Genomic DNA, 18,055 nt, shown 5'->3' with positions numbered 1-18,055 from the left:
CTATTGTTTCCTGACTGCGGACTGTTGATAATTAGAGAGTTATGGTAAATGGTGGGCGATCTGATTGCTGACTTCCGCTCGTGCTGTGAGATGTTCTACCAAGCGCGTTCTAGAAGTAACTCCGGAAACCACTCTTCGCTGCTCATGGAAAATTATATAGCTATGAGGAAGTTGATTTTGACTGCATTATCCTTCCTGCAGGATAGCTGGAAACTATGATTGAAGCAAGAAGAAAAGCTGCAAGTGAAGTTGAAACAGCTTGTTACTGTACACTGCTGCAGCTGAAAGGGATGACTTGCTGTAAGTATGCACATGTAACAGCTATATTATAGCTATTGCAAGCACAGCATTAAGGACTAAATTCCTATGTTGTCAATTGATTGTTTTGTGTAAATCGATTACCTTATAATTATTTTGTAATGAAAGTAATTAACGACTACTTGTAAGTCACAAAAATACAGTCCATGCAGGATGGATTCTGATGATTACAAGCCTCTAAATGTTTTGACGTTTACAGAGTGGTTAACTTATCACTTTGTTTTAGCACTCTGAACTTCATGTGGTTAACAGCAATCAATGATGAATCATTACAAATGCTATATGAATTACTTGTATGTGTTCTAATTGAAACCGAAAGCAAAAGATCGGATCAGCGGTTGCCTAAATCATCTTGCATCACTTCCAAGATTATTGCACTGCATATACACATTGTATATACATTGAGCTATAACATATATCATGTCTAGGTACACACACGCAAAGTTTACGTTTGGTTTCAGCTCTTTACATTAGTATTAGTCTGCAGTGCTCCTGACATTCCATTAATAGCAGGAGTAGGTTCAGGTGTATGCTTTACAATGTAGCCAGATATCTTTGATGAAAGTGGTCTTCTAGGCCTTTTCTAGATGATGCAAAAAGGAAGACAGTTATTTGTTTATGTATACAAATGATTATGATACACATGAAGTAAGCTTGTTGGGATACAGGTGAAGTGTGTCACACTTGTCAATTATCTGCCCACAACACCAACTTCAATACCATGCCGGTGGTCAAAGTTCAAAAGCAGCTTCAGCCATTTTGTAATAATATCTCTTACCTTCTCTTCTTTCTTTCCTCTTCTGTGGAGCTTCATATGTCTCAGTAGACAGTGCTAGATGTGCAACATATACATTTTTAGCAAGTAAAACATACAAATAGCAAATGCCAATGACTCAAGCATGATATCGCCAAATGGCTTTATCACTCCAAGCAGTGATATAGATTGTGATGTCATTGGGACATTTAATTTGATGTCATTGGGGCAAAATTTACTGTAACATGTGGAGTGTGGTTGTAAAGTTGTGCATGGGTAGCAGAGAAAAATAATAATATTATGACATCATTCAGTGAGACACATGTATGTATACAGACACAAGTACAAACACACATAAATGCCACACATACCTTTCTTACCATACTACGAGTGTGCGTGCACACACACACACACACACTAGATCAATACATCGCACACATCCATGACACTACATACTCTACGCATATACACACAGTATGTACAAAACACACCAGTCATATGTGCTAGACACACAAAAAAGAACAAACAAAGCCTTCAGCTACTGCGCTAGTATGTTCATGAACTGGCACTGGGATACCTGTGACATATTCAGGTGCTACAAGTCGGCATTGGAAAATTCTCAGGATTAGTAACCCGCAGGAGACTGTACCATGCCTCATGGGTGAAGGTGTGGGCACCCAAAGTCCCACCTGGACCTGTGAGACATGGACAGTTGGCATTTGCTTCCCTGGTTAACATTGGGTACCAACTGATGTTACAGCTGGGTGGGCTGCTTCCTATAGTTGACATCAGGTCCCCATATAAATAGCTAGGTAGACTGGAGCAAGGCAAGTAAAGTTCCTTACTCAAGGAAACAACAATAGCATCTGGACATACCAGGCATTGAACCTGGAACCTTTTGCTTACCAGGCCGGTGCTCTAGCCACTTGACTATTCTGCCCCTCACACAGACAGACACACACACACATGGGACAATTGGTTGCTGTTGGGCCACCATGGATACACAGCTACCCTATAGGAAATCTCCTAACCAGATACCACATCCTTACTCACAAAAACAGGACGTCTGAATAACCTGCTATATCACATGGAACAAGGCTTATGGCTTTTGCCACACACTAGAAAGGCTTCAGCATGTACCTCTTAGAGGGCATCACATAAAATTACTAAATACATTAGCTAAAGAGTGAGTGGGCTAACCTATTATTTCAAATTACAGAATTACAGGCTTCACAATCATTATATGGAGGTGTTAGAAATATGATATATGATGGAATAGGAGAGGAAAAACAATAGCTGAATGCTTACTGTGGTTGATGATATCTCCTGTTTGTTACTCACCTTGAATGCAAAACAACTGGAACAGCCTTCATGTTTACATTTGAATGGTTTAAGTCCTTCGTGGAACGCATCAATATGTGCTTGAAGATTAGATTGCTGTAAAAATTGACACTGAAAGTGCCTTCAATACCCGTGGTATATACCTTTGAATAAGACCGGTTACAACCCTCAAATGGACAAGTTAATGTAATGGTGACGTCTTTTGATTCCAAGTTGTGTATTGACTTATGTTGTTGTAACTAGATTAGGAAGTTATAAATTTGTATACATGACCACCTCATAGTCTACCTCAATCCTGCTTGGCAAGGTCTCATCACAGAGTGTGCACTTAAAAGCTGAAATCATAACAAAATATTGATATTTACTGATGTCACAAAACGTAAGTTTACATTTAGGATGGCTTTTTATGTGCTCCTGTAAAGCCGTCCATGTTGGAACATTGACATCACAGTCGGGTCTTGGACAGTTATAACCTTCCACATGTCTGCGCTCATGTTTCTCCAATTTCTGCTTGGATGTGAACTGGGCACTACAGCTCTCCACTGTACACCTACAATAACAAATCGATGTAAAGAGCTGGAAGTTAATTCAAACGTCAGGAAGAGATGATTAAATCCAGTAATTAAATAATTATTACAGCACAACTTGGTTAACTATGTTGCATGAATAATATTAATTTTTCCAAATCACTGAATGCAACTCACACTAGTTTGTTTGTTACAAAGAAATGAAGTGCTATTCCTTTAAAAATAAAATATAAAGGATATAAACTGTATATAGGAGTTTAGTGCTTTCAATAAATCACGTTGCCATGCAAAAGAGAAATACAACAAAAGTTCTGTATTTCCACGAAGAACTCTACTTATCCCATGAAGGAATTTGAACTACTTTCTATATATAAAAAGACACCCGATATAGCATAATTTAATGTAGATTTTCACATATCAGATTGGTGGTAAGACTTTACTCGATTTGGTCAGTATCCACAGATACTTGAGCACTGAGAACCACCACGCAAGTGCAATAAAAACTATGGTGGTTTCTCTCCTAAAAAGGAGACAAAGGAAAATATTCACGTTGCACATTTTTGTAATGAGATCAGTGTGTGTATGAAGAGAATTGAAACCAGACTATCAGTTACAAGAGTTACATCAACCACTTAAAGAATTACATGAACGTTGTAGCTGCATCATGGCTAGAACTAAACTCTCACCATACTTCACTAAACTCGCTACAACATTAAATACCTTCTTATTATGTGTGAATTGAAACAGGTCCAGCTTGTCAAATTTTGAAATTCTAGCTATAAACATGCTGTAACCATGTAGATTATTCCACGACAATATAGCAGTAAATACGAAGGCTGGTTGCAAGAGATTTCTAGGAAGTTTCAGAGCCCCAATATATGTGTACATTTCAGTTAGGATATGTCCCTTAAGATGAAAGCTAGTGGTGTGTGTAAACATAGTATACAACTAATAGACTTATGGCAATTGGTTTACAAACGTTATCACCACAACAACTTACCAGCAAAATCATTCATGTATACAGTGAGACAGACAAGAGACAGACAGTCCAAGACTATTGGCCATCTTACATCACACCATATACATCCTATATTGCTCATTATAAAACCATTAAGTCATTTATCCGTTGTTCAGCTTCTTTCAGCATAGAATGGAGATATGTAAGTATGGTCAGAATAAGATATAGTGACTGGTACATAATAAAGAGCACTCAAATATATACTTGTATGCTGAATGAACTAGAAGAAATAATTTACCTGTGGAATGGAATGAAGTTTTATTAGCTACCAGTATGGAATGGATATATGGAATGTAGAGTTATGGTGGCTTTACTATGTCCATTCCAGCATGGGATGGAAATACATGTGTTATCTATCATGCCATTAGATTGCCTAAAAGCAAATTGGCCAGTGGCACACATGTACATTCAACAAATGCATTTCAGTTTCAACCAACGGAAAATTTTCAATGCTTAGATACCTTTCACAGAATTGCATATAAACAATTGTGGGCAAGGACCCCTAATGTAACCGCCAACTTGCACAGCTGCCAAAAGTTTTAAAACAACTCATTTCGTTTCCAGCCGCAATGTTGCTTCATCAACATTTATATGGTATTTTTCTCAACGATTGATATGGTAACTTGACCATATTTGTAACTACTGTTTTATCTTATTGGTATACACTAATACTATTTTAAAAGTACAGAGAGATTCCAATCTCAGGAGATCTTAAGAGGGGGGTAACATGATTTGGGCTATTATAAGTGTTAACAATAAACAGAAACAACAGTCCCTAAAGTATCAACTTTCAATGGTAACAAATTTCAAAGCAACACTTAAAAAAAAATTAAACCATATCTCCTTGTCTAGAAACCATAGCAAGGGGCAAATAAGAACGAATTCTCTTGAATATCTTTTTCAAATGACACGACCATTACAAAATATAAATTGCTCGTTTTGTTTTTCTAATACAGAATTTGAAACCGTTAGTGCTTTAAGTAGAGATAAATCTCAATAACAAACTGTCCAAGCCTACCAGTTTTCTGGTGACATACCAGCTCACTGGTTATTATGGACTCGTATTATTTCAGTCCAGTGATAAAAGGAATGCAAGTCATTTGTATTGTGTATATAATGTTTTCAAGGACTCCGAACTGAATCCATACTAGTAACAAACACCTGGTGATCTCTTGGAAGACATTATGACAACATAGAACACAAAGCATGCCTATAACAGGCAGTAGTTAACGTCTGATGATGTAATCCAGTGTGAAGACAGTGATATAATATAGCCTGAGAGTCGTACCACAGGTATATAATATTTTGTATAAGGCATGTACACGGTGGTTACATAATGAGTCATGCTTATAGGAACTTGTCCCAGTACAGAGCCTATTCAGTATACTTACACACAGTCTGGCTGCCCTATCCCATTACATGGGAAGAATTGCAGTGATAATTAACAAATATTGTGTAATACAAAATATATAGAAACTATAGTACTTAGGATGTGGTATTTCATTTTTCCTCCATAAAGGAAACAAATTCACAGATCTATAATAATTGTAGACTTTTAAGTTTGACTATGGAATCACAGAAATAAAAGTTGTGACACAAAGGAGGTTATTGTACTGGCGGACGTGTAATCCCTACCCATACCTTCATATGACTGAATTAGGGCCACTAGTATATCTGCAGGTGTAAGCGACCTCCCTTTATGATCCCTACCTGATCTCATAGTTTTTACTTGTACTTGTTTGTTTACTTTTTTTTGGTAACATAATTATGACTATGGAACCATCACATACCGCATCAAAAACAAACAAACAAACAAAACAAAAAAAAGAATGGGGTCAGACTTAATGGTTTAATCCCCAGCTATCAATTGTGTGAAGTGGCCATTATGTTTCATTTTCAGCTATGTTCAGCCCATTACATGGTGCTACAAATGAAGAGCAGTACTAGAAACGTCTCTGCAATCAATCCAGTTACTACGCAAAATACAGATGATTTCTGTTACAAATGTGCGGAAGGCATCACATGCTACCATGAACCGACATCCTGAACTGTCAACAAAGAGAAATGGGACACAAAGGAGGACAAAGGTAAGTCCATGATGTGCACATTGTATGCACTGCAGTACGACAAAGGCATCTGTCAGGCTAAAGCAAAATCTAACAGTGAAAAGATCAAGCCTGTAGCTTTAACCATTATCGAGTTACATTTATCTGAAGACAAGTCAGTTAGTCAGAAATCACTGAATAAAAATTTCATGGCAGAAGCATTTAGCATCGTACTGAAGACACTTTTGCTTGGCTGTTTTCTGGTCAATACTTTTTGAAAAAATATAAACCTCCATGATCCCTAATATACAGTACAACCATACTGTATGATGACCCACACTTTTCACTATACTACACACACCTCAGCAGATCTATCAGCAAATATATAGTCTGGCAAAGCAAGCAAAACAGGGGCTTTACCTGAAAACAATAAACACAATAGCAGATGAGTCCCTTCCTAAAACCACTTCATTAACTGCCTTCTTTGATACCAGACAGTTCACCCATCAATAACAATAAGGGGACTTGTAGACATTCACCCCATATATGAATATGTGCTAATTAAACATGGAGTGTTTTGGCTGGATGAACAGGTATGGCAACTCTTATACCACCAACAATATAAGACAATACAAGACTCAGTCATTTATGCAAGGGGAAATCCATTAAAACAAACACTTAGGGAATGTACTTATTCAATAGAGAAGAAATTCAAGAGAGGAAATAATATTTAATGTGGACACTTGAAAAACAATTCAGTACATAAATTTGGAAGGTCATAAGATGTCCACACTTTTATATTCCACACTGTACTTCAATATAAAATTTCTCAGCAATAAAGACCACTAACTGACTAGTGGCATTAACAAACAAGTTAAACAACATTATGATAGGAAGTTTACAAATTGGCAGCAAGTGGCACTACAAAATGTGCGTCAGAAAATGACATCACTTGTTAATATAAAATTTCACATCCACTGCCAATATAAACAGTGTAGCCTTCATATCAACATGAGAAGTGACCTCACATTTACATCCTAATAGCTCAAACAAGAGAGAGACGGGATGTTTACAGAACAGGTCTTCTAGTATTCTTGGTACATGATCTCATAACACTGACAGAAGTAGAGGAGCTTCTCTATTAAAAAATTTCTACAACAAACAAATTATGCTGCTCTTTTTGAAAAACTTTATACCCATTGGAGCAAAAAATTTAGTTTTCCACTTGATTAATTATTATTATGTTTGTAGAATTTAACATCATTGTTATCACCTGGAGCTCATAGTGCTACAAGGTGTAACTACAGCACTTAAAACCTATTTATTACCCAAAAGCTGAGAGCATGGGTGATAATAAAATATTACCTGATATATATTTCAATGCTTTATATACACAGATTTTAATGATGTATATATTCTATCAACAATAAGTAGCCGTAAACTATTGTCAACCCATCTATCTGCCTCTCCCTACTCATATAATCTAACTGTTCTCCCAGCAGCATTTGGCTAGTCCAAAGTACACTGACTATATTAAAATAATTTACTAGTCAATCGGCTTGTGAACATGATATCTAAATACTATGCAATGTGGAGCCCTTGAATGAACTGGGATAGTTACTGGACTGGACTACTGGATTCACATAAAATTTTCAAACACCCTACCAAAAGTGAATAACCATATGACGATAACTTAGTATACCACAAACCAATGCACACATTATTCAACAGAGAAGGTAAGGCTATCCTTTACTGCTATCATTCTTTGTAAAATAGCACTCATAAAATTCAGAGTTAGTTTTTTTTTGTGCCTGCATGTGAAGTTGGTGGGGAGTAATCACATGAGTACCTTCGGCTGACATCAAGGATTGTACGACAATTATATTCTTGTGTGATTGTTGTGAGTAACAATTACCGCTTTTAAATTGCACCATGCAAATACAAAATGAAACATAGAACTGATACAACAGTACAAGAAAACAATGAGCACAAAGAGGTACAATTAACTTTGTACTCAGCCACCCTTTGGCATATAATTATTGGTTACTCATCCTCTTCGATTTCATTGTTTTCCTAAATGCATCATCATTGAGTGAGTTGTAGGACTATTAGTGGCAACTACTACAGTCGATTTCCGGTTGGTTGTCCACATATATCCAACCAATGAAACTTCACACCGTCTGCCCCAGGGGTGGATGCACTAATTTAAACTGAAAAGGCTATTGATCTCTTTGGCTATTTTCAAGCATGTGACTTTTTGTGAATTTATTTCCATGGTCAACCAAGCTAATTCTAAGTCAGGTGAGGTATTTAAATGAAAATTAAATAGGCCCACCTACATTGCTGCTTTCAGTATTGTTTGACAAGTTTTTAAGTTTATGTGGCCTTTCTGTGGCCTTTCTGTGAAGTGTGAACACATATACGTTTAGTTCCTTGTATTTTAAATATTGATCACCACTATGGGATATTTTGGTATCACAGTTTCTATGTTCGGATGTCCTGTGGCTTATTACTAAACATAAGTCATGTGCATAAAAATCAGAAGCCATGTTTTATAATGTAGGCCAGCAAAAGAATACTTCAAACATGTTGCTAACTCTTCAGTATTTAACTGAACATTAATCCATTATATTAAAGCGGAGTGGTCGATTAACTTAGCCATTAGAGATGAACACTTATTCAAGGTCATAAGGAGCTGCCATACAAAGGTCAGTCTGTTCTTTCTCAGTAATGCCAGAACTCTGTAAAGTGCATTCATTCTATATAGCAATGCAATTCTTTGAAACCAGTTGCCTTATTTGGTGTTCTGACCTGTTTGCCTTACATAATTATGTAATAACGTTATAACAACAATTAACAGTTGTACATACACATACTCACTACACTACACACAGTACCTATTCATTCTTCTACTAAAGGTCAAACTGCCACAGTACAATAGTCACATGTCATGTGTAGCTAGGTCTTTACTATTTGCTAACACAATATCCTCATAGCACATTACAAGAAACTACCATATTAGACAAGTAATATGGCCATCTTAGCTCTAAAGTGTTTCTGTACTGCCACCTTGCCAGCACTGAAATGTTATGTGCGAGTCTTGTATATTTTGCAAGCAATTCCATGTCAGTTTTTATCCTTTCAAGTCTTACCTCCAAAAAAACCCTATGAGTTCATAGTATTTGTTTCCATAAAAATAATTATTACGAGTTTTTGCATTTTACCACACACTAAGCAAGGTTGTATTAAAATACACAAAGTATAATTTCAAATCTAAAACTCACGAATATTGCTTTCTTCCAGGGTGGCAGCTTTCTACATGATTAAGAAGTTGAGAACGTTTTCGAAATGAGCAATCACACCCATCCTCTTCACACTGCAAGACATGCTCACACAAAACTCCTAATAGAACATACACACACAACTTACACTATAAGGATTAGGTAGGTCATGCCTCTTCTTGTGTTTCTTAAGATTGTAGGCTACACTGAAAGTAGCTCCACAGCCTTCCCAGCTGCATCTATACACCATACAACCAAGCAATGGTGCTAAAACAAAGAAAATTAACAGACTTGAAAGGTTTTTCTTCACTGTGGCTCATTTGAATATGTCTCTTCAGATGAGAATTTCGTACGTATGACTTTGTACAACCTTCATGTTTACAAATAAACGCTCTCTGAAAGACAGATAGCATGTAAAGAAGTAAATAACAAATTATCGATAAATTGCTGATCGTACTGAACGCGTAATTCTATACCTCTCCCGTGTGAGTTGAGCATTGGTGTTCTTTTAATCTCCACTGTTTTGGATAAACCTTATCACAGCCAGGGAAATCGCAAGCGAACGTTGCTTTTTCTGCCATGAGCGAACTAATTTATTAGAATATAACTAACACGTGTGTGAACGTTGTATTAGAGTAGTCGATAAAGTGCGGTCCATTCTTTGTATGGCTATCGTTTTGTTGAGTCCATAAGCGCCTATAGGCGCTTTCATAAAAATAATTACATGCATATTACTGAGTGCTATAATTAGAATCGATAATTATTTATTATTATATAATTGAGTCGTCTGTGAAGTCTGATGAGCCAAGTTAGAGGCAACGGAACTGCCACTGTCAGGATAATTGAGGTATGGAAACTGTGTGCACTTGTCTACTATCAAATGACAAAATTTCTGATGTCCTTTTATAATGCACACCTGGGTTGAACCCTGACCCTGGGTATACTATCATGGCTCACAACATTGGGGCTTGGCAACTGTTGGGTACGACATAATTGTATTGCCATTATAGAGAGTGTGCATTGATTTTGGTGTCACTTAACGTGATAGCCACATTAACTATCTTTTGCTGTAGAGGTGCAAGTCATTAATGTAGAGTAAACTCTTGATAATAGTGCTGTAGCCTAGTGTATGAAATTATGTGCAACCAACTGACCTTTGTTGCCTCTTTGCATCTTTGGGATGGTACTAGTGGCAGTGATGGTGTAGAGGATGCAGGGGGCCTGCATCCCCCAAGTGATCCATAGGCAAATCAGATGGGAATTTTATCTTAGTCTTTTCCCTGGCACTGAACCATCCTGATATAAAATAATTGACCGTACTTTACAAATCCATGGACATTTAGTAGTGTTCTGGTTGTGAGACATTGTATCAGTTTGTTTGTCTAATGAGGTTACCGTAAGTGTATTAAATTTCATGGGTAAAATTTTCGGACAGGTTTGCAAGTGTATTAAATTTTGTGGGTATAATTTTCGTGGTTTAATCTTGATGAGCCAGTTTACTTTCTCGAGGATCCGCGGGGAGTGCTTTAAGGTATCGTTTAGGGGTTACAACTTAACAGCTTTGGCTAGCCACTCCATTTACGCTGGCGTACTTATCTGGGACTAAGCAAACCATTTTGTGGAGTTGACTCGCCACAAAAGAATCTTGCGGCCTGCTGGAATCAGAGGAAATGGGTCTTAGATACTTGAACAAGGCCATCAGTACATAGCTATTCATGTGGTGAACAGGTGCACGTGTCGTCGTCAGCATATCTATATATTGTAGCACATAAGGAAAGTGTATTGGTGGCAACAGTTAATAGGTCTACTAGAACTGAGACGTGAGTTTTAAAATGGATTAACTTTCATGGATCAGCTTTATGTGGATTAATGTTCGTGGATCAGCTGCAAACCACGAAATCCATGAAAATTTATACACCATGAAAATTTCTACGTTACGGTATAACATCAACTGACCACCTTGACGTAACAAGCCAATCATCATTTCTCATTTCTGGGCATTATCCAATACTTGTTAACAGCAACATTGATTTGAGGCTATTGTTTTGTTTATTCCATAGGTGCTGTAGCAAAAATATTTAAGTTATTGTGCAAGATTAGTGTTATTGGGGCGAGCCTGAGCGAGCCCCAGTATTGTCAAGTGGCCATGGTACGTACGTCGCGTGCACGAAAATTCCCTAAAGAAACCGGAAAGCCCCACACTTGCTGGTTGAAATGGTACATACGTCGCGTGCACAAAAATTCCCAAAAGAAACCAGAAAGCCCCACACTTGGTAGTTGAAATAGTACGTACATCGCGTGCACAAAAATTTCCTATACAAATCGGAAAGTCCCCACAGTTGGTAGTGGTCCCAGAGCTACCTCACGTGTACAGTAGCACCCGAACGCACACGGAAAGAGATGAGAGATTAAGGAGAAGAAGAGAACATGATAGAGAAAGAAGTGCCCAAGAATCATGAGATGAAAAGATGCAGGGTTTATCACTAAGGCCATGCCTTATGTTTCACGGATGCGGTGGGTCAGTGTATCAGTGTTTTGCCAAACTTGAAAACAAAATAAAAATCACATGATTGGCTAAAAAGACTCTAAACTTATTAATAATGTGTAATCAGTAATTGGTGTGGTAGCTGGTAGTGATGGAGAGCTTAAAGAATAAAAGTGGGGAAAACGGAAGTCCGAGACGGAAGTCCTTAATTCTTTGCATTTTAGCACTGTCATCCGTAACATCGATATACTCTAATAGATCAGTCACATTTACTCTAATAAAACAGTCAGTTACAGTATATTATCTATGGTCACAGGTATTTTTCTAACCTGCCAGGTTAATAACAATCCGTGAAACTTATAATTACTTTGGTTTGGCCTATAATGATGTTTGATATAATATCACCACTATATGTATATAGATTGGCTAGACGCAGAGAATATGACAGAGCTAGGCGAGCAACAACGACTCCAACGCTTTGATTATTTACCACTGCGTGCTTAATGGTTGTTTTCTTTCATTTGTGTTCAATAATTCCAACACTGAATAAAATGTGAACTTTGAATGTTGTGAATCCTCTACTATCACGTACTGATATGGCTACTTGTTTGGCATTGCTTCAGTGACCTTAACATCCTGCAGTTAACTTAAATCAATAAGCATGCAATTAAGTACCCGATTTCCAAGTCTTCTCTTCTCTCTCTCCAGTCTTATCTTTCCCTACAGATAAAAAAGTTTCAGGTAACTAAATTAAATTTAATGTTTCTGTTTGTTTCTACAGGGATGACGGCATCAGCCAAGCAGGCTGCTTTCAGCCATGCCCTGATTACATAGATACATTCATTCAATATGTTCCCAGTTTAACAGCTGGGTGGCTGTGAGCAATGAAAGTAAAGTTTTTTGCTCAAGGAAACAACAGTACAGAACCCAGCCTGAGCATCGAACCTGCAACCTTTTGATTAGCACGTTCATCTTTCTAGTTATTATTATTGTTTACTGAGCAGTCAGCCCTGCTGGTATGCTCTGGTGTTGATACTATGGGCATCGCTGAGTCTGTGTGATGAAAAAGGTAAGTGCAGGTGCCTTTTAAAATATACTTTGTGGTGCTCTAGCCGACTTAGTCCCTCTTGTTACTATGCCCAAATGGTACTGTAATGCTATATATTGTACTTTGCGTGGAAGGATCAAAGTGCTGCTGTGTACTGTATTTTCCGTACAGTACCATAACTGTACTCTATGAGTCATATTACTACGTTACTTGTCATACAATCTATTTGTAGTCGCAGGACAAACTGGTAGGATTAGTTACGTTTGACAACAGTGTCAAGCACATGATCCATTATGCTGTCTGTGTGGGGTTGTTGCTTTGATCGGACTATCAGTAGGTGTTTATGTAATCTATCGCTATTTCTAGTCGTAGAACAAACTGGTAGGGTCAGTTTGGTGATTTACGTACAATGCCACGCATGTAATCAATTGCGCTGTCTGAGTGAGGTTGTTTTTGTAACATTCCTTACATAAATTTTCCATACTGTACTTGTCCAAGTGTACTGTATTTCCCCAGTTAGCTGCATAATTGTACTGTAGTGTAATCACCAAAAATCGAAGGAATTTGGGTACTCAAGAAATTCACTCCAAGCAAGGAAATACGATGTAACACTTAAATTGATTTAATATCTTTGAACAGGCTGTAGGACCAGGTGTCCTACAGATCTTCAATACGAAAAATACAGCACTCAAATGGTGTCTTGAGGCAAATACAGGACTTGGCTTCGCCTTGTGCTGTATTACCCTCTTGGCATGCCCCTCATGCTGTATTTCCATACACATGTGTGGCAGTACTTAAACTATAACTAGCAGTTACTTTGGTACATGTACATACATCCAGTGATATCTCCAATAGTTAAGTCCAGTGATTAGTAGCACCTAGTGATGTGGACTTCCAACATGTTTATAACCCAACTATCTGTGGCAATATAATTGTGAGTGTAATGTATGTAGGGTGTGTTTATGCGTGGTGTGCAACAGGTGCAGCATCATATGCACTGGTTGGTAGAATTATTGAAAACTCCTATATTTCACCAGTGACTATATTATGAAGCCTTTAATGGCTAGGTCATGTCATGAACCCAAACTGCAGTGGGCAGTGGGACCACTAAGCACACAATAGAGAAAATCTCTCCAAACAAGGATTTTGGTCTAGCATCATAATATATTTTATCTCTGAAAAAGGATAACCCTCTATAATGTCACAAAAATAGGCCAAACTATTATAGGGAGGTCCCACTGTAGTTCTGAAGGATACTGAAAGAATAGGGTTGGGAACTCTCAGTTGGTGCAGACTTGGTTTGTGCTAAACTATTGATCACTCTGCATCAAGGAGTCACTTCTTTGTTATCTGGTTCTTCACTGTTGTTATGGTAGGTTCTGGGGACTAAACACATGGTTGTAAAGGCATTTTCCAAAGGAGCCACAACAGTGGAACCGAATCTTTCCAGCTAAGGGTACATATTAACATGTTCTTTGGTTTCCATGTGGGATGATCAGTAAAGCAAGTGTGTATACCTGTAGTGTGTTTGTCATTGTTTGTCTCTTTATTTTGGAAAGTTGCATGACCATGGCCAGGCAAAGAAGTAGTTTTTGTGAGGCTAAGATACAGTACTTCACACAACATTACAGGGAACAAGTAAACTTCCAACATGGCCATACACGCATTGTACTGAACTGAGCTAGTGACACCTCTAGCGTGATTGTACAAAATCAGTTATCTAATTGCTGCTCAATGATACATAAAAATATCAGATTTGGCTTTGCCTAGTATAAAAGGATAAGCAGCAATACAACACTGTAGCATAGGATAGTAACACTAATGCTGCAATTGTAGCAATAAATATCCCTGCTGCATTGTGAAAACGCCTTCTGTGATGCTCGTTGACTTGTAATGATACCATATTCACAATAATGTTGTAGTGTGTACATGTACTGTTGCTCATGAATAAATATTTGTTGGTTTAAAGTAATATATTTTACCAGCAAACTAATGTTAGTTAAATACATTTTGTTATATCTGAATAGCTCCTGTCCAATGAAAATGCTTCCCTCATGATGATGACAGTGTTCTTCAAATGATAAATGACTGATCGAGGTAATGGCCATTTGCAGTTGCTATGAGAGCGATCGTCAGTTACACCAGATTTTGGATGAAGACATTGTTGCTGCCTGCATTAATAAACAAACATTTATTCCACTCATATAATGTATGTATATTACAGTGTGCTGAGGAGTATGGCAGTACAGCAGATACTGTAACAAAAAATATTCCCAGTGAAGAATAAAGAGCTACAGGAAAAATTTTTACATGCATGCCATTATTGTATGTATGTATTTATGTATATGTATATTACCAAATTTGTTGAACATCCTAAACAGACCCTAGTGATTGACTGAGGGGATAGCCTGAATTTGGGAAATTACTTTCTTTACAATGCTAGCTATATGTGTAGCTAACTAGCTACTATGACCATGTTTTTTTGTTGTTTCTTTTTGCTTTTAACTCAAGGTTCAAAGTTTCTCAAATTAACTTTCACAAATAGAGTACATAGCAATTGCACATAATATTAAACTATACAAGTGTAGTGTGTAGTGCGTTTGTAGTGTGTGTGCATGTGTAGTGTGCCTGTGTAGTTTGTGTGTGTGTACTGTGTGTGCATGTGTAGTGTGTGTGTGAGTGCGTTTGTGTCTGTGCGTTTGTGTGTGCGTGTGAGTGCGTGTCTGTGTGTGTGAGTGCATTTGTGTGTGTGTGTGAGTGCGTTTGTGTGTGTGTTAGTACGTTTGTGTGTGCGTCTGTGTGTGTGCGCGCGTGCGTGCGTGTTGATGTGTAGTGTATGTATCTGTGTAGAGTAGTGGGTGTAGTTGTGTGTGAGTGTGTGTGCACATAATAACCACGACATTCCATGGTTAAATCGAAGTAAAGTTGCTGAAGCTATACGTGTGATACTATGTGTATTGCATTTAGCTTAGCAATTTCATAGGATGTTGTACATACTGTATGTAATAAAAACACTTTATGTCAAGCTCATGGTGACCTTCCGTAGGTTCTAAATAAGGACAGTGATGAATCCCAATCTTTTGGTGTTTGCAACCTTGAGGTGCAATAGGACAATTTATTACATCAAATTTAGCCTAGCTTCACCATTAGGTATATTTGATAGGCCAGATTCTCGTGTGTCTGCAACACATAAAAGTATTTATCATGTTACCTGCCCTGTTGCAATCACACCAACACTTTATTTATTACAATAAATAAACTGATAAATTCTGATGCATGGTACATACATAGTATACATACACACATACATATATTTCTGCAGTTGCTTGTGATTTGAAATTTGGCTGCATGATCATGTTTTGTAAATTTAACTGTCAGTTTTTATGCACCTAGTTTTTTACTTACTACGAACACCTTTAAACTTGTAGCAGGAATAATAATCATGCTAGACTATAATTGGACCACAATAGTAGATGACAAAACTACACTAGAAGTGTGACGTCATTTTATTATATTGCCATGGGATGTTTTGTTGATTGAAGCATAGGTCCTTTACACCCTGAAGATTGGAATCTCTGTTCAGTGGCAGTAGGGATGACTTTACTTCAGTTCGATTAACAAAGAATTGGTAAGTACACAAAACAACTTGTAAGCTAAGAAGAGCTAGCCAAAGTTTGCCACATCATTTGAGTGGTGGGATTAGAATACGCACTGTCAAAGGAGAAATGGACTAATGACTTCGTTGGTTACCCAGTTATACTTATAGAATGAATTTGACATTTGTACAATGAATGATTCGAGACTTACAGCTAGCCAAAGTTTCAGTCATTTGGATCTTTGTCACTGTTACTAATTTGTCTCCAAAATCACCTTTTGGCTCACAGTAAAGAACAAGATTACTGAAGCAAACAACACAAGATTCACAGTATAATAATAGTTAACTTTTCTCACCCGGTCAACACCAATTAATAAAATGGTGCAGATAGTCTGAGCACAAAGTACAGCAAATATGTGGAGATTCCTATCCCAGGGGTGTAAAGGGTCTTATAATTGAAGACACATACTACACACACTAAAAATAGAGTGTGTACATATTAAGTGTGAAAATATATTCATGTCAACACTGAGTTGCCCAGAAGTGGTGGCTGACTTGCTATGGATGAGGTGACCAGTGTTTGGAAATTCAACTGTTGGGCAACCAGACTATATAGCTTATAAAACTCCTCATATGGTAGGAAAATAGTATACTTGTGGCCATGAATTTGTAAAATACACATACAGGCACATTTTGACATATAGCGTGGCATTATAGGGAAAGACAGTCACACACAAAATTACCTGCCTTACTGGATTCACTTGCATGCCATGGGGGAACATGTTATAAAATGGTAGTCACACGTACACTTTGAAGCTTTGTGTCCCAAAGGGTCGGATGGTTGTATATATGTACATACTATTGCTAGACCACAACTGCATGATTGCAGTTTAACTCTAGTTTAGCCTATAGGGCTGGTGCTAAAGTTGTTAGAACTCAAGGCTATATGGAGGTCTAAATACTTCAAGGCTGGTTGATAACCCCCAAAATCAGCGAAAATTTTCCCTCTCAAAATATTTAGGCCATACGGTAAGTTTTAAGTACAGGAACAAAAGCAGTTCCAGAAAGCAAAAGATAGTTAATGTGGAAATCAAGTTATGTGACACCAAAATCAGGCAATACAATTATGTCGTACCCAACAGTTGCCAAGCCCCAATGTTAAAAGGACGAAAAAATACAGTGCTAGGCAGTATTTCCAAGTTCATGGCTCCTCCACAGAGGAGGGGAGGGTACTAGGGTTCAACCCAGGTAGGACATCAGCAATCTATTTGATAGTAGACAAATGCACATAGTTTCCCATACCTCAATTATCCTGACAGGCAGTTCTGTTGCTTCTAACGCGGCTTATCACACCCTGTTATCAGACTTCGCAGACGACTCAAATATCGATTCTAATTATAGCGCTCAGTAATATGCATATAATTATTTTTATAGACGCTTATGGACTCCACATGAGTGAACAAAACGATAGCCTCTTTGTACTGCTCCAGGTCTGCAGGCGGCGTCAATGTTGCAGAAGTACTATACGGTGAAGTTTACGCGAGTGACACTATAGTCTCGCGTGGCCAGACCCTTTCCGCGCGCCGCTTATAATCTCAAGGGTCTGGCCACGCGAGACTAGTGACACTAGGCAAAAGTTCAAT

At 37.7% G+C, this 18,055-nt stretch overlaps 1 protein-coding gene and 2 long non-coding RNA genes across 4 annotated transcripts; 1 reads left to right on the top strand and 2 right to left on the bottom strand.

Annotated features, from left to right (window-relative positions):
* Window positions 1-670: 670 nt before the first annotated feature.
* On the bottom strand, window positions 671-9,937 carry LOC136237962 (transcription factor IIIA-like). 2 transcript variants are annotated; one of them, XM_066028250.1, is made up of 10 exons: window positions 9,761-9,937; window positions 9,576-9,679; window positions 9,433-9,523; window positions 9,288-9,379; window positions 2,803-2,963; window positions 2,702-2,748; window positions 2,557-2,652; window positions 2,381-2,509; window positions 1,097-1,150; window positions 671-901 (listed from the first exon to the last, which is right to left on the bottom strand). In XM_066028250.1, the coding sequence occupies exons 1-10, from the start codon at window positions 9,863-9,865 to the stop codon at window positions 776-778; spliced, it is 1,005 nt and encodes a 334-aa protein (XP_065884322.1). In that variant the 5' UTR covers window positions 9,866-9,937; the 3' UTR covers window positions 671-775. The 2 variants fall into 2 exon arrangements, with proteins under 2 accessions (XP_065884322.1, XP_065884323.1); XM_066028251.1 differs by having other exon boundaries at window positions 2,414-2,509; window positions 9,761-9,931.
* LOC136237970 (uncharacterized) lies at window positions 9,752-15,199 on the top strand. Its single transcript, XR_010692683.1, has 2 exons — window positions 9,752-10,131; window positions 14,845-15,199. It is a non-coding gene; the product is annotated as an uncharacterized lncRNA (long non-coding RNA).
* LOC136237968 (uncharacterized) lies at window positions 14,750-17,830 on the bottom strand. The gene is made up of 2 exons (XR_010692681.1): window positions 17,715-17,830; window positions 14,750-14,988 (listed from the first exon to the last, which is right to left on the bottom strand). It is a non-coding gene; the product is annotated as an uncharacterized lncRNA (long non-coding RNA).
* Between the last annotated feature and the right edge of the window lie 225 nt (window positions 17,831-18,055).

This window comes from Dysidea avara, chromosome 11 (assembly GCF_963678975.1).
Source record: "Dysidea avara chromosome 11, odDysAvar1.4, whole genome shotgun sequence".
NCBI classification, from domain to species: Eukaryota; Metazoa; Porifera; class Demospongiae; order Dictyoceratida; family Dysideidae; genus Dysidea; species Dysidea avara.
This window is presented reverse-complemented; position numbering and strand designations above follow the sequence as displayed.

What these genes read in the sequence shown, in the direction of transcription:
- LOC136237962 (XM_066028250.1), bottom strand. Translation starts at nt 9,865, where the DNA reads ATGGCAGAAAAAGCAACGTTCGCTTGCGATTTCCCTGGCTGTGATAAG. An exon ending in ACCTACCTAATCCTTATAGT is followed by an intron (nt 9,380 to 9,432) that starts GTAAGTTGTGTG and finishes CATGTCTTGCAG; the next exon opens with TGTGAAGAGGATGGGTGTGA. An exon ending in GAGGAAAGAAAGAAGAGAAG is followed by an intron (nt 902 to 1,096) that starts GTAAGAGATATT and finishes TGCATCATCTAG; the next exon opens with AAAAGGCCTAGAAGACCACT.